Genomic DNA, 21,726 nt, shown 5'->3' on the forward strand with positions numbered 1-21,726 from the left:
AGTGCACTAATGCACTAAACTATTTGTAAGCAAATCAGAAGCCATTTTTAATGCTATACTGTATGCCCAATGTAATTAATGGCCTGATAGAAATGAGAATTTTGACCTAATTTTTTCCCCTTCCAAACATTCCTCCCGTTGTCCCAACTATACCACAGGCAGCTTCCGCTGCTGCTGTTTCTCGAAGGAAAAAAAAAAAAAAAAAAAAAAAAACACCACCACACACTACATCCTACCAATAAGACCTGGCCTATATACTGATTAAGATCAATTAAACTGATCAATTGGAAGAATTTTCATCTAGTGCAGTCACCTGTTATTGTGTTTGGATTTCTCACGGTCTTTGTCCTTCTTGTGTTCTTTGTGACGATGTTCCTTGTCTTTCTTATGTTTATGGGAGTCTGCCAGGTGAAGAGAAGGATATTAGAAGACCACAGAAATAAAATTCAGTTCTTGCAAACTTCTAGCATGTATTGGGATTTTAGAATTCTTGCAAAACGTACGTGGTACATGGAATGCAGGCGTTTTTCCTATTCATAATCCCAACGGAAAATAAAAAAAATTAAAAAAATCTACAGGTTTCGTTTAGTTAAAAATACATCCAGTGGTAGAGGTAGCTTGGGATACATCAAACAGGTTCAAGAACCATTTAATCAAAGCATCTGAAGATCTAACTCGATTTAATTTACTACATATTACCAGTCCTTTTTGTGGTAAGTCACTCCCTGTATTGTATTTATGGATTAGCAGCCTTGTTACCCAGGACAGTTGGGTATTTTTTGCACCTATTGGAGAAAAGAAAAAAAAAACAAAAAAACTCCCTATCAACCTATTTTTAGGCCATTCACTTGATCTCCCCTGCATCAACCATCACCAGCTGCAGAGGAGAGCGGAGAACGATCAATGGCTGTCAATGACTGAGAGCAGCGACACCACCCAAAGGTTTCCTATTGTCAATTTGCCCATTTATTGTCGGCACTCCTTCCTCTCCCCTAGAGATGCTGACATAGGTGAGCCAGATCATATGACGTGACCAAAGTGGCCTACAAACAAATATGTTAATCTTTCCTACATAGGTTAGTCAAAATAAGTGTTGGGTTGGGGGATGGAGAAGTTTTAAGATTAGTTAGGTTTAGCATGGAATTCTACTAGTTAAGAGGAGATATTTGACTAACCATTTCCAGATTAACCAACCACGTCTAATAAAAGTCTAAGGCTACGTTCACACTAGCCTTGTTAGCAAGCAGCAGACAGGCGTTTGGGAAACGGTAAAAACGCTTCCCAAACGCCTGGGAAAATTCTGCACATTGCAGCACATAGTGCTGTTCAAACGGGAGCGTTAGCGTCGCGGCAAAACGGCACATGCGTCTGCAGAGCTTTAAAAACGCTCTGCAAAAGCTGGACCAACGCTTGTCAAACGCTATAAGGGCGTTTGGCAAGAGTTGGAAAAACAGTCAATTGTGAACGAGCCCTAAGACCTCTGCAGACACCAAATCTCAAGAGGGAAAAACGTGTGCAGCTGGCTTCACAATGATGCCATGGTTGTCCTACCAAATCTTTAGAAGTTGGATCCTCAGCCCACCATCTCCTAGCCAAGTCAGTTTTACTTCCATCAGGTCACCAGTGAAGTAATGTGTACTAAATATAAATTTTAATCAATATTCAATTTATGTGGCCAGCTATTTTCCCAATTACATAGGCAATTTGTGCAGTAGCACAGTACACAATGCCAGGCTTCGTTACTTTTTTAGATCACTGGAAGTCTACAGATTTGAAGGGGGGGTTGAAAAAAAAAAAAAAAAAAAAAAAAAAAAAAAAATTATATACAGTATATATATATATGTATTATAAAATACACACACACACTAGATCTCAAATGCTTCCATTCTGCCTGTCAAATATTACGTTGACTAATGGTACTGAAATATTGTGGACTACAGTTTCTTTACATCAGTCCCAATATGATCTTGATGACCTACACTGTATGTTCTTGCTACCTGGCCCAAGTCCCAGATCTTGTTCCAAGTTAAACTACATATACAAGGGCCAACAAGTAAAGGTCAACCAGGGCTGTCAATGGGCTTGCACTAGTTGAAATTTATAGTACAACTTATATTGCATCACCACTCAAGCCTGCAAATAGCTGAGCTGTAAGTGATGAACCTCAGCTAGAAACATCCTGGTTTACAGCTATATTAAAAAAAAAAAAAAAAAAAAAAAAAAAGGGAAGAAGTACTACTAGGAACACTTTAGGGCCCCCCAAGTATAGTCCTAGCCAGTTGTCTACAAACTTGCGGCTCTTTGCTTGTTTTTATCCAGCCCTTGGGGCAAAATTCCCCTTCCTTCCACTGACACAAACTATGGGGCACCATTCTTTCCACCGGGAGCTATGGGGAACCATTCTTTCCACCGGGAGCTATGGGGAACCATTCTTTCCACCGGGAGCTATGGGGAACCATTCTTTCCACCGGGAGCTATGGGGAACCATTCTTTCCACCGGGAGCTATGGGGAACCATTCTTTCCACCGAATACAAAAAATGGGGCATAGTTTACGCTCACTGTGCTCAGTCTGGCTCCCCCCCTAAAGTCTGAAGGACAGTAAACTGACTGTTTGTTCAGAAAGTTTTTGAGACCCCTGGTTTTACCAGATAGACCCATAAGAGTTTTAGTAAAAATTTCAAGTATATCTAAAGTCAACCTCCTGCCGTACCATTTTGGATAGAGAAAGAATGAATAAAAACTCCCACCACTTTTTGTGATCAACTGTGCTCCACTGGGAAGGTCTCTTCCCTTCCTGTAGAAAATAGGAAGTAGAGGACTTACCTGTCCAGGGATCCAGCAATGTCCTCACCCGAGCAGATTCTTCAATCGGCTTTGGGTCCCTAGTGCTGGCATCTTAAGTAAGGGAAGCTGGCTGTGAAGCCGCAAGGCTCCACTGTCTGTCTCCCGCTGCGCATGTGTGCCATGCTGCACTTTGTAAATGGTCCCACATTTTTCTGGGACTTGTGATGTGTCCCAAAAGGCCGGGGGGGGGGGGGGTGAACGTCCGCTTGGCGATCTGACCGGACATGGGAGTGTGATGTGTCCCAAAAGGCCGGGGGGGGGGGGGGGGGTGAACGTCCGCTTGGCGATCTGACCGGACATGGGAGTGGACACCTGCTCCCCTCTCACCCCCCACAAAAAGGCGCCACTCATTAAAGTGGAGGGGGGGGGTGCAAACAAGCAGAGCTTCCCCTTTTGGGTGGAGTTGCACTTTAAATTCTTAAAAAATGGTTTACTGTTAGTAAACAAAACAGTTCTCCTCCCTGTGTGCTTACAGTCCAGCACAAACACAACTTCAAGTAAAACCGCACACAGTTAACCCTTTGATCTTCCCACATGTTAACCCCTTCCTGCCCGGTGCCATTAGTACAGTGTCAGTGCTTTATTTTAGCACTGATCACTGTATTGGTGTCACTGGGGATGTCATTGACACCAAGTCAGTTCCCCCAGTGTCAGAATGCCCCCCGCAGTCCCGCTATAAGTCGCTGATCGCCCGCCATTACTAGTAAATTTAAAAAAAAAAAAAAAAAGCCCAGTGTGTATGTATATATCGCCATTTGTAGATGCTATAACATATAACATGCTATAATATACACTTATTGGGATTTCTTTTTTACGCAGTCATGTAGCAGAATACATTTTGGCTTAAAATTATGAAGAAATAAAATTTTTTTTTGTTTATAGCACAAAAATAAGAATAGCAGAGGTGATCAAATACCAAAATAAAGCTCTATTTGTGGGGAAAAAATGACAAAAATTTAATTTATGTAGTGTCGCACGACAACGCAATTGTCTGTTAAAGTATGTGCCTCTAAGGTTTAAAGACCTGATAATCGTAGCATTTTTATTTTTTTTTTGGTCACAACTATGTAGTATTGCCTGAGGCATTTCCACTTGTCACATGCTGCACGTGGCTAGACTACATAAAAGACACCACACACGTTAACTGAATATTTTCAGTCTTCTATTATGTCAACTGCAACTTATGAGTAATTATTAAAATGTTCACCTGAAAAAAAAAAAAAAAAAAAAAAAAAAAGCCATTTAGCATTTTAACCACTTGCCACCCAAGACCATTCATGGATGTCCTTGAGTTGCAGTGTTCATACCAGGATGAGGTCTGCAGCTAATTAGCCACTGAACCCCTTTTCCAGGCAGCAGTAGGGGTTGCTGCCTTCTCAGGCTCTCCCTGTCCCACTGGGAAACCCAGGCTGACCATGGAGATCATCGAGGTCCCTGATGATCTCTACAGTATAGGAAATTGGAAGAAACAAGCATTTTTGTAATTTCTGGTTTCCCAGATGTGAACAGCACCATTATTAAATTGGTAAAGCATCTGCTCACTGATCTGGAGACCTCTGGAGTCTAATAGTGCGGAATGCGATTTCCCAAATAGTGCAGGGACGTCCCGGAGCACGTGAGTCCATTCAAATGAATAGGGTCGCAGGCCGCACAGATGTGAACCAGGGGTTAGTTGGGAACCCCAACAGCAGCATATACTCTTCGGTCAGTGCCAAACAGACCAGTAGGTGAGTAAAGGGCATGGGTGTCAAACTGGTGGCCCTCCAGCTGTTGCCAAACTAAAAGTCCCATGAGGCATTGCAAGATTGACAGTTACAAGCATGAATCCCAAAAGCAGAGGCATGATGGGGCTTGTAGTTTCTCAACAGCTGGATGGCCACCCGTTTGACACCCCTGGTAAAAGGAATTAAAGAAAAATACCGCATACGTCTGCTATAGGGGAGCATGTGACTCGCTCCCTTTCATTGCATATGATAGTGCTGGTGCTTGATGATTGCTCAGATGTCAAGGCAAATCATATGGGCTGGGGGAAAGTGCCCATCGCATGTGTAAACTTCACATTTCTCCCTCTCTTGGCCTTCATTAGTTGAACAGAATTGTAAGATGTGAAGGGAAAATATAGTGAACGCGTTGCTTTTATTTGCTTGGACAAAGAACTCGTTAATATAAGTGGACAAAAAAAAAGAAAAAAAAGGCAAAGCTATATCCATATACTTGTATTGAGAAAAAAGGAGAGGTAAAGTGCAGTTGCTCAACTAAAAACATACATCCCGCATACTTTCGTTATGAAGAAAAATGTATGAGAACACATACCTTACCTAAAACTATAAATAGAAATGTATGTTTAGCACACGTTTACATAAAGCTAATTGCATTTTCAAGTCTTCTAGATGTGCTTTAAAATGTAGATTGTTTAAAAATAAAGACCTTATAATTTAAGAAAATTAATTATCTCTTCTATAGAATGCAAGGAGCTGCATTTTAAGCACACCTGTGCCCTGATTATAGATGGTAATATTCTTAGCACGTTGTAAAAGAGCTTTAGAGGAGTACACAATTAGACAAAGTCCTCTTTATACATTTGACCCTGTGTGCAGACTGTCCCACAGGATCCATCACCCACTTCGGGATGGTTACATTCCGTGCTGCAAGTCTCCCTGTCCATCCAAGTTAGTCTCTGGGCTGTGTTGATGGCTTCTTAGAAGTCAGTGGGAGTGTAATACACTGGTACGGCCAGCAGGCGGGGCCATGTGGCATAAGATCTGCCCAAAGGCTCCATAAGTACAGAAGCTGTCTGAATACAAAAGCCGGCAAGGGCAGTTCCTCCATCCTCAATGTTTAGCAAGGATGGGGGAATCTGAACCTGTATACCTAGGCCGGGTGTCGGCAACCCGCGGCTCTTTTTCACCTTGGCTGCGGCTCCGGAGCACACTGACCACCAGGTGACAGGCAATAGGGCAGCAATGGGCAAACTACGGCCCGGCGGACCTTTTAATCCGGCCCGCGGAGCTAGGCTCCCGCTAGGCTCCTCTCACAGTCCGCCCTGAAGACCGGTGTAGCATGAAAATCTGTCTCCTATGAGGATCTGTCCCCCTCGACGTATCTGCGCATGTGCCGGAGATCGCCGATCGGCTGCTAATGCCTGAAACTGGCACATGCGCAGATACGTCGAGGGGGACAGATCCTCATAGGAGACAGATTTTCATGCTACACCGGAACGGCGCGGGAACACGGCGAGAGGAACGCGCGGAGCAAAGGTAAGTGAATTGACACAGGGGGGACTTGGGGACTTAATATGGGGGATGAATTACTATATGGGGGATGAATTACTATATGGGGGATGAATTACTATATGGGGGATGAATTACTATATGGGGGATGTATTTTCAGTTTTAAAAATGTGGCTCTCAAAATAAATTTCAATCGTGGTTTTGGCAAGGTTTGGCTCAGTTGAAAAAAAAAAAAAAAAAAGGTTGCCCACCACTGACCTAAGGCTATGATTGTGATTATGACGATACACTGTGGCCCTGATTAACCCTTTGCTTACTGGGCCCTTAAACCCCCTTCATGACCAGAGCGCTTTTTGCAATATATGCAGTGTCGGATTTGTTTTAAATGTTGCAATGGTTTTGCGGCTCCCAGTCTTTTTTTCCCTCTCGGAAACAGGTCCAAGTGGCTCTTTATGTCTTAAAGGTTGCAGACCCCTGACCTAGGCTAACCGCTTACAAATGCCTACTGATTTTGATTATAATATATATATAAAAAACCACACACAAACTTTCAGACACGTGACCCATATTAGGATTAGAGAACCTCCCTAGCGGTCTGATTATGTCCATATTTCTGTGCTCAACTCGGTACATTATTTTGCATGGAAATATGTTTTTTTTTTATATTGTAGGCCTGTAATTTGTAGGAATAACTCACTGAAATCTGTCCGAACAAGAGTCTAGTAAACACCCCGGGTATGATAAAGTTTGAAACCCGAAATCATAAATTATAATTTAATAATCATAAAAAATATTATAATAATAAAATTCAATAATATAATCAAACCAAAAGCACTGAAATTTGAAATATAGCGCCAAGTTCGCACATCACTGAGTAAAGTCGCAAAATCGTTTTCAGTGTCTGATGACGAATTTCCCCACGAATCATTATCACTCAATTCTGCAAGTGGTTCTGATTTACTATTGCTGTTCTCTAGCTGGTTTAAAACCGATTTTGACCTAAAGGGACGCTTTTTGGACGCCATGGACGTTTCTCAGTTTCCAGGGAGAAAGAACGGTACAAATGCAGGCAGGGCCCAGGACAAAGCACTCGGGACAAAATGTATGTGAAATGGTTTGATACAGAAATGTTTTACTATGTGATTTTAGTGTATTGAGTGAATGTCACTTTTTGTCATTTTCAAATTTCCCGCCGTTCCGTCCCCCGTAGGTCCCGCTGCTCACAGGAGACGGAACCCAGATGACAGATGCCAGCATCCGCCGGATTACATTGCCGGGGACACCGCAGGAGGGACATCGCGGGAGCGCAGGACAAGGTAAGTGAAGAACAGATCCCGGAGCAGCGCCGCATGGTAAACCCGAGTGTAGCTCGGGGTTACCGCTTGTGATACTGAAACTTTACCCCGAGCTACACTCGGGAATACCGCCAGGGAGGATTAATCTGCATTTCCCATAATTGACTGTCCAGTATTAACATGCATTATTGCCAGCATATGAACCGTGATGACGGGCGATCTGTAAGCCCCTGAAATACATTGGATTTTTACCTTGATGTTTTTATTAATAATGGAATGAATTGGTGTGGCGCTCCAACTCTTCCAGTACCCTTAGATTGTAAGCTCCAAGGAGCTTACAATCCTATCCCTCTTGTATTGAACTGTATTGTTGCTGTATTGTCTCCCGTTATATTGTAAAGCGCTGAGCAAACGGTTGGCGCTATATAAATCCTGTATAATAATAATACCCTGCATACATTAGAAAACCAGTGAGCTGTCCTGATTCTGCTCTTTATATTATTTTTATACAGGATTTATATAGCGCCAACCGTTTGCTCAGCGCTTTACAATATAACGGGAGACAATACAGTTCAATACAAGAGGGTTAGGAGAGCCCTGCTCCCGGGAGCTTACAATCTAGGATTTTATAGAAGTGAGCTGTACTTTTAAAGTGGTTGAAAAGGCTGAAGGTTTTTCACCTTCATGCATCCTATGCAACGCAGAAACAGCTCAAAGGCACGCTGCATAGGTGTGAACCTAGACTGAAAGGAGAAGCAGCAGCCCAATGAGTCCATCTACCGCTCTGTTTCCTCCTATCGGCATGCTTCTCATTAGCCCCTGAGAATAGCTGCATACCCAATTGGCATGCAGTACATGGATTTAGGTTACCAAATTCAGCAAGATTTCACACAGAAGCTTTCTTGAACAAAAACATTCACAACCGATACGGATAGAAAGACTAGCTAGACATCTTGGCCTTCAAATCTGAGCTTAGGTTTTCCCAATGTATCATGCAAAGTCAAACAAACATTCTCAAGCAGGGTTCCCCCCAGAGGTTGCTAGGGGGTTCCTTGAGCTGTGGTCGAGTGACCTTCTATCTGATGGTACTTGCATGGCTCTGGATCCAATGCCACTTGGCACAGCCAGCGAAATGACATCAATGGTCTATTTTTTAGCTGGTTGTAAGGATGGCATTCTTCATTTTAATTTGTGGTTTCCGGAGGCCTGAAGGGGCTGCTTTTGGGTGAAAAAAAAAAAAAGCTGTGCTAAGTAGTGTGTTTGTAAATCACTTACAGGTATTTTTTTTTCTCCACGGAGGTCACAGTACTCCCCCTGACAATACCTTCATCTGCATTTCTCATAGGAATGGTGCATCTGTTCAGGAATTCTCCAGGGTCAACATTAGCTTCTTTGACAGATGTGCTTTCTCAGCTACAAGAATCCCACTTCTTGTTTATTTCATGACTTTAACAAATGTATGACACAGATCAGCCCCTGCTGCAGCTTCCCACCTTGTGGTTTGCTATAATTTTGCAGTCTGATCGATAGGAGAGGGGAGATCAGACTTTCCCTGCCTGCAAAAGACTGATGGTATCACAGCCTAAGCAGAATCTCTTAACTGGAGCACGAGTTCTACTTTGTAGTAGCTGGCAGGGCTGTGGGTAAGGGGGTACCACTGGTCCTCCTGCACGGGGCCCAGGCAGCTGGGTGAATCAGATTTGGGAAGGAAGGGAGATAGGAACAGTGGGGGGGGCGCAATTACTGGAACTGATCCCCTGCATGGTTCGCTCTGCAGCACCTCCCGGTGCACCATAAAATGTCCACTGCCTAAGCCCCCCATCCCTTACTCTCCTTCCCAGCTGCAAACATACTATAAGAGCCTCAGGATGAAAAGTGGTGGAAGGGTCCTTAAATATGTCCCTTTTACCAGCCCCTTCTTTTCGTGAATGAACACAATGAGTGATTGGTATCGATCACTCACTGTGTTCAATCATAACTGAAGCACAGTAAACTGTTTATTTGGGGGGCCCGAACACATTGGCTGTACGGGGCCCCGTGGTTTCTGACAGCAGCCCTGATAACAGGCACAGGTTAATTGACCTCCACTTTACTGTTCATTAATATTTTAAGATGGTTTCATTATATTCTTCATTATCAAAAATTAAACAAAAAAAAAAAACAAAAAACCACTAGAAAACAAAAAACATTGCAATAATCTATTCTGAACATTTACAGGATTTCATTGACTTTCGATTTGTTTTGCTGGTAAAGTTCAGTTGATCATGTGCTCAACACACTTTTAATGTGAAGGGACAACTGCTTATTTTGAGCAACTTAAACAGAACATTGAGTACTGAGAAGTTCCGAAAAGTACTTCAGTTGTTTTAGGACACCAGTTTAGATTCAATGATAAAAAGCACCAACAGCTGTTCTTTATTAGGCTTCAAGTACACAAGCAGCTGATAAACTCAAGTTTGGAGCTTTTGGCATTTTTTTGCCAAAGCTCCTAAACTCAACTCCATAAAAGTCTGTGTCCGTGTACACACAGGCTTCTAGCAGAGTTCAGGAGCTGCCGCGTTTAGGCGAGGTTAAACCTCCCTCTCCTGAACGTGGAAAAATCGTGTTCAGGATAGGAACGTTTTGACCAACGCGGCAAAATTGCGGTACCGCGGCTGCACGTTTTTCCCGCGGCCGGTGGTCAGGGTAGGCTCATGTACATGGAGCCTTAGATGTCATGTTCTTTGCAAGCCAGTAGTTATAGTAATACCAGATTTCAATGACTCAAAGCACATCTACTGTATAGGAATAAAAGATAGTTGCGCACAGCTGGAGATTCAATCATTGTCGTCACTGGAAGTACCCATCTCTTGGGAGCATGATTGCTTGTTTTTGACCCCACAGACATATGGGAGTGCCACACTCTTTGCACTTTTTTTGGTGCTCCTATTGAAATCTATGGGGCCAAAAACATCCAAATCTGAAAAGAAGCTCTTGTACTTTTATCTACAACAGGTGTGAACATGCACCATTTAAAACAATGGGATTTTTAGGCTCCATTCACATTGTTTTATAGATAAGTAACTTAATGGATATTTATGTACAAACTTTTTTTGTTCTCTTGTATATGTACATTTTTTTACCTACTTTGATATAATTTTATAGGAAGTTTGCCTATTTTGTTTTTTAAAATAAACTTCATTTTAAGTTATCCATTAGACAGTGTAGATCGATTGTTAACGTCTAAAATTATGCATTTAACCACTTCCCCGCTGCCCTATAGCAGATATATTGCTATAGGGCGGCAGGGGTGCGCTATAGAGACAGACAGGCATGTGATTTTGTATTTCTGGGTAGGGGGCGCGCACCCTACGCGTGCCTCCATTCGCGGCAGTCAATCACCGAGTCCTGACCGTTGATTACCCGCCAGCACCCGGTGATTACCCAGCATCTCCGACGGGAAGGAGGAGTGCTTTGTTTACCAACAGTCCTTCTCCCTGTTGGCTTGAGTATACTGCTCTGGACGGCTGTGCACAGCACAGCCATTTAGAGCAGTGTGTTTTCAGTGAAGCACCAACACACCGCCCCCCAGTAAAACACTCTCTGCACACAGTTAACCCTTTGATCGCCCCAGATGTTAACTCCTCCCTGGCCAGTGCCATTAGTAGTGTCAGTACTTTTTATTAGCACTGATCACTGTATTGGTGTCATTGACACCAAATCAGTTCCCCCCAGTGGCAGAATGCCTGCCGCAGTCCCGCTATAAGTTTCTGATCGCCGTAAAAAAAAAAAATAAAAAAAAATAAAATTCCAGTATCTATACTGCCATTTGTAAACGCTATAACTTTCATATAAACCAATTAATTTACACGTACTGGGATTTTCTTTAGCAAAGACATGTCGCAGAATACATTTTGGCCTAAATTTGATGAAATTCGATTTTTTTACTGCACATGTTTAATAGCAAAAGTAAAAAAAATGTTTTTTTTCTCAAAATGGTCTCAAAAATAAAAACCGCACAGGCGATCAAATATCACCGAAAGAAAGCTCAATTAGTGGAAACAAAAGGATGTAAAATGTCATTTGGTTGCAGTGTTGCATGACTGCGCAATTATCAGTTAAAGTAACAGTGCCATAATGCAAAAAGTGGCCTGGTCAGGAAGGGGGGGGAAATCCTCTGGAGAGTATGTGGTTAAAAGGAGCTATTTTGATCAATTAGATATATAACATATCCTCTGTTTTTTGAAAACTTGCCCCAAGTATATATTTTGAACCATCTATAAAGTTTGGTATTGAGCTGTGCGTTTATAATATTGACCGTTCATACATGCAGAGTGGACAACCTCTGGAGGTATATAAGATCTGGCACTGGTGATGCTGGCCATGCTCCATTCCCCTGACGATGCCGATTGGTGGCGAAACATGTTGGGTTCGGCCTGGCCGATGATGTCATATACATGCCAACAATCGAGGCCTTGGTGTGCTTCTAATGTGCTCCTATACTTATTTATTATAGGTACTTCTATAGCACTGTCAATTTACGCAGCACTTTACATCTATATTGTACATTCACATCAGTCCCTAACCCTCAAGAGGTGCACAGTCTAAGGTCCCTAACTCACATTCATACATACACATACTAGGGACAATTTAGACAGGAGCCAATTCACCTACCAGCATGTCTTTGGAGTGTAGGAGGAAACTGGAGTACCCGGAGGAAACCCACGCAGGCACAGGGAGAACATGCAAACTCCAGGCAGGTGGTGCCGTGGTTGGGATTCTTACCAACGATCCTAGTACTGCCAGGTAGAAGTGCTAACCATTTAGCCGCTGTGCTGCCCATACGCCTTATGTTTGTGAGTATATGTCTGCTTATTTTAAATAAAATAGTTTTAAGATAGAACACCATTGCAGTCCTTTGATCTTCTCCTCTGGAGGGAATATCCGTTTATTGCACAAGAAGATTCCTTCTGGTGTCTGTCACATTATGCTGAGGAGGTGGTGAAAGTATCCCATCAGTGCGATGAGTGCGGAGTACGCGCAAACAAGCGTGTATTGATCTCTGGAAAGTGAGATCAGCCGTAAGAGGCTGATCATTTATTTGCTGGAGGAATCACGTTTGCTCACCGCCTTTCAAGATTTACTTGAATCTCGGAAGATAGATGTTGGACTGAGCACTTTTTCACTTTTCATATGTCTGCTTTCGCTTTTCAAATGGCAGATGGCACTTATTATAAAGTTGTGGTTTGTTAGCCTTTTTTGTATTAAGAGGGTTCACAAGTGTATATTGTATTGCTATAAATCTAGAGATGCGCATCAAGTGTATGTTTAGATTACTAGAAGGTTATTTGACTTTTTTTTTTTTTTTTTTTTTTTTAGGGAGCAGCACTTTTGTTTTACCAAGCACATGTCATTTTTTATAGATGATTCCATTCACACTTGCATGACTCCAAACCTACACAATTTCCAGTGCGACTGTACATTCTCTGGCATTAATGATACATACACCTTAGTGCCAGTACTCCATTGGGAGAATTACATAGGTTGACATTGATTACTTTTGGATATTGCTTTTGGTTTCCAGCAGAACAAGGATGCTCAGAGCTCCCGACCTGCATATCCCTGTATATCAAAGCTGCTTAGACCGTACTGAAACCAGCCAGGCAACTAGTATTTCCAAAGGTGGTCAGCAATGGCAGCCTAGGATTTTCTTTCATTTCTAATAGTCCAGCATACATATTTTATTAAAATCTGTCTGAGTGACTTACAATGAAATCTGTCCACACCTGAACTAAAAATGAAACCTCTTATATTTAACGATATATACCAGTGGTATCCAAAGTGTGGCTTGGGGGCCAGATGTGGCCTTTTGCTTGCTTTTATGTGGCCCTTGAGGCATTATTCCCCCCCCCAACCACTGTCCGCAACAGTGGGGTATAGTTTATGCCGCTGACACCAATGACGGGGCACTACGCCTCCAGCTGACACCAATGACGGGGCACTACGCCTCCAGCTGACACCAATGACGGGGCACTACGCCTCCAGCTGACACCAATGACGGGGCACTACGCCTCCAGCTGACACCAATGACGGGGCACTACGCCTCCAGCTGACACCAATGACGGGGCACTACTCCTCCAGCTGACACCAATGACGGGGCACTACTCCTCCAGCTGACACCAATGACGGGGCACTACTCCTCCAGCTGACACCAATGACGGGGCACTACTCCTCCAGCTGACACCAATGATGGGGCACTACTCCTCCAGCTGACACCAATGATGGGGCACTACAGGGGCGGACTGACAACTCAAGGGGCTCCCAGGCAATAGGGGATCATGGGGCCCCTGTGTCCTTACACAAACTCAAAAAAGCCTATGAAAAAGGTACCAGGGGCATCTCATGGGGCCCCCTACTGATCCCAGGCCCTTGGGCAGTGCCCGAGTTTCCAAATGGTCAGTTCGCCCCTGGGCACTACTCCTCCCACTGACACCAATGATGGGGCACCATTCCTCCCATTGATACCACTGATGGAACACCATTATTCCCCCTAATACCAACGATGGGGCACGGTTTACTCCCTGACTCGAGAGCTCATCTGCATGAGTGCCCCCAAAAGGACAAAGATTGCTATGAGTGCACTCAAAGAGGAGGCAGAGAGGACCGCACCGGTGGGGGATCCCAGAAGAGGATCACAGGGTGAAACTAAAGAAAAATAATGCAACCACCACAATAAAAGATGGTTGGGTGGAAAGAGATTACGTTTTTGGTTTAGAGACACTTGAATATGAAAAAACAAAAAAGGTAGAAGAGATCAGTGGTTTTCTTAGGCTTTGTACACACAGGCTTGTAGAAGAGCATTGTATACAGCAAGCTTCTACATGTATAGAATGTGCAAAGCTTTCAGACAGCTTGATGACTTAAAAAGTAACCTTTAGCTTTGGTTTAAGGATTTTAAAAGAGATTCTAATGCAGGCACATTAAGCCCGGGTTCACACTTGTGTGGTGCGGCTTATCGCATGTGATTCGCACAGGAACCGCACCGCATTCCTGAGCAGTGCGATTTGAGCCGTACATTTTGTATGGGTCAAATCACACCGCATCCAAGCATTTGTATAGAGTAAATTATATCTCTTTGATTAATGAGATCAGGGAAGATTTAAAAAGACTAGAAGGAGGAAATCCATCCTGGATAGGACGTATAAACTTAGTCAAAATGGTAATTATGCCTAAAATACTGTATAGATTTCAAATGGTACCAATTAAAATTCCAGAAGCCTTCTTTAAGATAATGAAAAAAATGTTAACAAGATACATATGGAAGAATAAAAAACCTAGAATAGCATATGAAACATTGAGTAGGACTAAAGAGAAAGGGGGATTGGGTTTACCAGATGTCAAGAGATATTATAAAGCAGTGGTTTTGGCAAGAATATATGACTGGACATTTAACCATAAGGGGAAAAGTTGGGTAACAATAGAGAATGAGCTTAGTGGAATTGGATTGAGTCAGATGATATGGGTCCCACCACAGTTTAGGGGAACCAAAGAAAGCACAAGTATTTACACTTTAAATGTCTTTAGGGTATGGGACAATTTACATAAAAATATGAAATGGGAATTTAATTCAACATTAATGCCTCTCACGAATTCTGAGTACTTTCCTCCGGGAAAGAACAAGATTTCGGGGAGATGGTTCAGAAAGGAAGATACCCAATTGAGAGATGTATTGGTGGAGGGGGAATTGAGATCACTTAAAGAGTTAATAGAGAAGAAGGGAGACATTTTTTTTAGAATGGATGAGTGGAAATACCATCAATTGAAAAGTTTTATTGGAAAACTACCGAAACCTTTGAGAATAAAACAGGAGTGGAATATGTTTGAAAGGTTGTTGGAGACACGAAGGGATGGGAAGCACGGTGTTTCAAAAGTGTATAGAATTCTCACAGAATTAGACACAAACACAAAGTTAAATTTTATGACAAAATGGGAAAGAGATATGGGAGTTGAGTTTGATGAGGATAGACAGAGAAAGATGTTTAGATTGATACACGATAATGTTAGTATGAGAGAGGTGGAGGTTAATTATAAGTTTGTGACACGATGGCACATCACACCAAGTGTTGAACACAAGATGAATGGGGAAAGTTCAAATATGTGTTGGAGAGGATGTGGAGATATAGGCACGGTGTTTCACATATGGTGGCAATGTCCGAAAATCCAGGCTTTTTGGAAGACAATAGTCAAGTTGATTAAAGAAATAACGGAAATTGACATAGGATTAGATCCAACGACGTGTCTCCTACACGTTGTGGAGACATCTGTAAATAAATATAAAGATTCAGGTATTTGGTACTTCTTGAATGCAGCGAAAGGGTTGATACCCAAGTTTTGGCGGAAAGTCGAGGTACCGAAGGAGGTGGACTGGATTAACAGAGTAAACCAGATAGGTAGAATGGAAAGATCATATCATATGCAGGAAGACAGAATGGGAGTGTATCTAAGGAGATGGGAAAAGTGGGAAAGAGCAGGATTGAAAGAGAAATATAAGAAAACATAAACTAGGATGTTAACATAACATTAAAAAGCCTCAAGAGAATAGAATGGGATAGAGTCTGCAGAGGGGGAAGAGGGGTGGGAGGGAGGGGTAGTGGGATGGGAAAGAAAAGAGTTTTAAGTAAGGGAAAGACAGAAATGTTATAAATGTATACTTGTATGAGAATTACTTCCCTGTTTGAGTTTTTGTATTAACATGAAAAATTTAATAAATATTTAAATTAAAAAAAAAAAAAAAAATCACACCGCATCCACACCAAAAAGGTGCAGGACACTTTTTTTGGTCCGCACTAGAATCGGATTGCATGGGTATTTACACCCATGCTATCCGATTCTGCACCGTGTTTTGCAGACTGATTTCGGAGTGTTGTTAACATACACACCAGCAGCAGTTCACATGAATGGGGTGCAATTGTGATGCGGTGCGGAATTCACACAGAAACCGCTGCGAATTCTGCATCGCTTCAATGTGAACCCGGGCTAAACAAGGTGTTCGGATCCAGCACTACTTGAATAAAGTCCACAAGCAGCCATTCTAAGGAATCGTGCAGGCATCCTTTTGAGAGGCCACCCAAACCCCACGGGCATTAGCACAGCCGGGGCAGCCCACTCACCTATTGCTTCAGAGCTCACTGAACAATACCGGTAGTTGTCTCACTGTGCAAGATCATGTCTGGCTGTTTTGCCAAGATCAGATTTTTACAGCCAAGTCCTAATGAGAGCAACTTCTGAAATTGGAACTGATGATTTACTATGTTATGTAGAAAATCTAGAAAATTATCAAAATTATTAGCAGTACCCTGAAAAGTATCTGGTCTGAAATCCCTTCTGAAAAATAGCAGTGCGCTTCCTGTTCTGCAAGTGTGCCTAGCCACTCCTATGCCTAAATCATGCAAAACATGTAAAAATCATGCAAAATTATGTAAACATGCATAAAATCGCACTGCACTGTATATCTGCAGTGTGAGAGCTAAGGCACTACTGCCGCCTGTTAGGCCTCGTTAGAACCAGTACACTGCGGTTTGGGTGCAGTGCAATTTAGGCACGTTTTAAAATACAGCTCAGAATATCTGCTTCCCCATACATCCCATACATCCTGTACAGCTAGCAGATATTCGGACAGGTCTGCAGGAGACCTGCATGGCGTCAATGATCTACTGATACAATTGTGCTACAACCAAACTGCAGCACACTGCTGGGAACTCAGCCTTAGTCTCAGGAGGTTTAGTGACATCATTACTTTTCTGCCAACTGTTCTCTTTGCTGGAGGCTCTGACATGTGAAAACAAAGCCCTGCCTCTGCCAAGATGACCACCTCCCTGTCAAGTCAAAATGGGGAGAAAAAAAAAAAAAAAAAAATATCAACTTCAGGGATACCACAAGCAATACGGCTGACTAGTCCATTCCCTGTATTTTTTTTTTCAGTTCACATTGATATTTGCTTAATCCAGTAAATACATTTATTTCAGGTACTTATAGCGCCATCAATATACACAGCGCTTTACATATATTGTACATTCACATCAGTCCCTAACCCTCAAGGGGTGTACAATCTAAAGCCCTAACTTACATTCATACATACACATACTAGGGCCAATTTAGATAGGAACCAATTAACCTACCAGCATGTCTGGAGTGTGGGAGGAAACCGGAGTTCTTACGCAGTCACAGGGAGAACAAGCAAACTCCAGGCAGGTGGTGCCGTGGTTGGGATTCAAACCAACGACCCGAGTACTGCCAGGCAGAACCGCTAACCATTTAGCCACTGTGCTGCCCGTGATGACCTACTTGTCAAACCCAAGTATAGTTGGCTTACACGGACCCTCTAGAGCTCTTAAAAGCAGAACTTGACCAAAAAAAGGCAAGTTCTGCTTATTTCAATCCTCTGTCCCCCTCCTCTAACATCCTCCTTAAGGAACACATCACAGGCCCAGAAAACTGCAAGCCCATTCACATAGCGCAGAGCGTCTCAGGGAAACCAGCTGAGAAGCACTTTCTCTACCTGTTTTCCTTAGTCAAGACGCCGGATCCTGGATCCAAAGCCGATTGAAGAATTGGCTCGAGTGAGGACAGCACTGAATCCCTGGGCAGGCAAGTGTCCTTATATTAAAAGAAGCTACAGTATTTGCAGCCACTGACTTGATTTTTTGGGGGAAGACTGAAGAACCACTTAAAAAAAAAAAAAAAGAAACAAAAATCTTCTTAAAGAAGAATACTACAGTACAGGAAGGAACTAGTTTACAATACATAAATGAGTTACGCTCCTCAGTTTCTGCTGCAGTGCATAGAAATTAAAATATTAAATTGACATTTCAATAAAGAAAGTAAACTTCTTTACTCTAAGTAAACTGCTCCTCACTCGTTAGAACACAAGGCACAATTACTTAGCTGGCAAGGCCGTCCAACAGATCTTAACACGTTTTGGCGAGAGGGGGACATGCATGTCGTTTCACTAAAGTTAAGAAAAAAAAAAGGTCCTATGGGTCATAAACCATGTATCAGCACTGCTCCCCTCGCAGTACGCACCAGGAACTGCAGTATAAACATGGCTGCTAGTATGAATAAGTCTTACAGCAGACACACAAATATTGTGCTGCACACATCCATGAAATGTATAGTCACCTAAATCCAAACCCTTGAAGTTATAGTTCCAGAACAGTGACTACACCATTGATCATATACTGAGTTCTCATATGCATATTGCAACCTATAATTACTAAAACATGAATGAGTCATAGTGTTGCTTCATAAATACAAGACACCATTGTCAACTCATTCACTGTAAATAAGAGTTCAGCAACAGCAGCCTCCATGTTTCTTTAGGCGAGGTTCACACCTATGCAGTTGGCGTTTGATCCATTTCTGCACATGCGTTTGTGTTTTTTATTTTTCTCCCAACTTGTTGCTGGGCAGATTAAAATGCAAAAACGCATCAAAAACAAAAACGCATTACATACTTTTCTGCAGCGTCTCCACTGAGGTCTATAGAACCAAAAACGCAACGTTTTGCATTAAAAAAATTCCTTGACCCTTTCCAAAAACCGCACCAGGTGAAAAACACAGATGTGAACCTGTCCCATAGGAAGTCGTATTAAATGGACTGCTTTACATATCTGCAAAACACAACGGAAAACGGATAGATGTGACCCTAGACTCAGGAAGAGTTTCCTTTATATAAAAAAAAAAAAAAAAAAAAACTACCTTAAAATAACTACCACCATCAGGTTTTCTAAAATGTCAGGTAAAAATCCTTTATAACAGTGACCCACTGAAATATCTGTACATATGTACTAAGTTTCTACCCACCTAAATACCTGACACAGGTTTGGTTCATAAATACAAAAACACCATTGCCGTAAATGAGAGGCCAGCAATGGCAGCCTCCAGTTTTTCCTTTCATTAAAGGTTTCCTCTAACTAAAAACCTGTCTTCGTATAACTACCACTTCACAGTCTTCCAAAAATGTCAGGTAAAAATCCATGAAAAGAGATGCTGAAATATTGTACTGTGCATCTATGAAACCATGTTGTACTATGTACTATGAATGTTATACCTACCTAAATCCAAAGCTTCCCTCGAAGTCTCAGTACAAGAGCTTGGAGTACACTTAACATACACCACGTTCTCATGTGCATATCACAGCCTATAGTTACTATAACAGAACCGACTCGCTGACACAGTTGCGCATCATAAATACAAGACACCGTCGCCTTGTTTTTGTCAACGTAAATGAGAGGCCAGCAGTGGCAGCCTCCATGTTTCTTTTAGGAACAGTTTCCTTTGACGACTAAAAACCTATACAGGTATCCCTCGCTTAACCTCCTTAGCGGTATTCCCGAGTGTAGCTCGGGGTAAAATTTCTATACCAAGAGCGGTAACCCCAAGCTACACTCGGGCTTACCATGCGGCGTTGCTCTGGGGGTCCCTGCAGCACTTACCTTGTCCTTCGCTCCCGCGATGTGTCCCCTGCAGCGTCCCCGGCCATCTCCTCCGGCCGATGCCGGCATCTGGCTTCCGTGTTCCGGTCCCTGTGACGCCGGGACGTACGGGCACCGGAAACGGCGGGAAATTTTAAAAAAAATTTAATTTTTGCTGTCTCAATGCATTTCACATATATTTTGTCCCTACTGCTTTGTCCTGTGCCCTGCCTGCATTTTGACTGTTCTTTCTGCCTGGAAACTTAGAAAAGTCCATGGCGTCCAAAAAGCGGCCCTTTACGTCAAAAGCAGTTTTAGAGCAGCGATAGTAAATCAGAACCACTTGCAGAATTGAGTGATAATGATTCGTGGGGGAAATCGTCATCAGACACTGAAAACGATTTTGCGACTTTGCTCAGCGATGTGCGAATTTGCCTCTGTATTTCAAATTTCAGTGTTTTTGGTTTGATTATATTACTGAATTAGATTTATTATATTATTTTTTATGATTATTTATTAAATTATAATTTATGATTTCGTGTGTCACATTTTATCCTACCCGGGATGTTTACTACTAGACTCTTGTTCGTACAGATTTCAGTGAGTTATTCCTAAAAATTACAGCCTACAATAAAAAAACTACATATTTCCATGCAAAAAAATGGTACTACTTTCAGCACAAAAAAAAAAAAAAAAAAAAAAAAAAAAATCGGAAAGAATCATATTGCCAAGGAGGTTAACGATCTACCCGTTTAACAGATTTTCGCCCGTTTTTCTCGGCTTGGACTGACGACCTGTCCTCGGAATTACGACCTGATTCAATTTCCTTTCCTCAGACTTATGACCCACTGTTCGGACTTGCAACCCTGCTGGGGGACTTATGACGGAGAAACTGAGTGGAAGTGCGGCCTATGGTGGATCTTCTTGTGAAACAGCAGTAGGCCTATGGTGGTTTGTTTGTGGCTTAGGGTGTCTTTTCTGGCCTATGGTGGCTTCTGTGCAGTCTATGGTGGCTTCTTTAGTGCATTTTCTACTCCACAAAATTCCACAAATTTCTCAGCGAGTACTGGAATGTCTTCAGTATGGACTGTACTGTATGTGCATGGTGTTGCCTGCCATTCTTAGCCGCCATTGCCATTTCTCTGATGTTCAGCCCAGGTGGTACCATACGCGCAAATAAAAGCAAAGTCATCAAGTTGGAGTTTCCTTTGTTCTGAATATTGTAATGTACATACTAAATACAATTGCTCGTTTAACGACCAAACTCCCTTAATTTAACAACCGGTACGTAACTTGGTCAATAAATGAGGGATACCTGTATAACTACCACCTCCCAATGTTCCAAAATGTTCAAATAACAATTTAAGAGCAAAAGCGATGTACAGATATGTCGTACTGTACATATCTATGAATTTTATACCCAACAAAATCCAGACTTTCCTCGAAGTTTCTCTATGTGCGGTGACTACATATATAGTATAGTTTTATAGTTCTAATTATGTAGTCACCGCACGTAGAGAAACTTCAAGGAAAGTCTGGATTTAGGTGGGTATAAAATTCATAGCTATGTACAGGAGGACATATTTGCACGTCACTTTACGCTTCTTAAATTATTACCTGAAAACGAACACCAGGAGGTGGTAGTTATATTCCTTTTAGAACTATACTAAAAGTACCACCTCTTGGTGTTAAAGTTTTCAGATAATTTAAGAAGAGTAAAGTGAGATGCAGATATGTCATACTGTACATAGCTATGAATTTTATACCCACCTAAATCCAGACTTTCCTCAAAGTTTCTCTATACGTGGTGACTACATATAATATAGTTTTATAGTTCCAATTATGTAGTCACCGCACATAGAGAAACTTCGAGGAAAGTCTGGATTTAGGTGGGTATAAAATTC

At 42.2% G+C, this 21,726-nt stretch overlaps 1 protein-coding gene across 1 annotated transcript in view; it reads right to left on the reverse strand.

Moving 5' to 3' along the window:
- The window catches only part of TOP1 (DNA topoisomerase I), a 70,015-nt gene that overhangs the window by 35,137 nt on the left and 13,152 nt on the right, over positions 1 to 21,726 (reverse strand). The window contains exon 3 of the mRNA XM_089673301.1: positions 314 to 401. Within this exon, the coding sequence (XP_089529427.1) occupies positions 314 to 401 (88 nt within the window). The remainder of the gene's footprint in view (positions 1 to 313; positions 402 to 21,726) is intronic.

The sequence above is a fragment of the Staurois parvus genome, unplaced genomic scaffold (assembly GCF_062004578.1).
Source record: "Staurois parvus isolate SC_StPar_1 unplaced genomic scaffold, SC_StPar_1.0 ptg000137l, whole genome shotgun sequence".
Lineage (NCBI taxonomy): Eukaryota > Metazoa > Chordata > Amphibia > Anura > Ranidae > Staurois > Staurois parvus.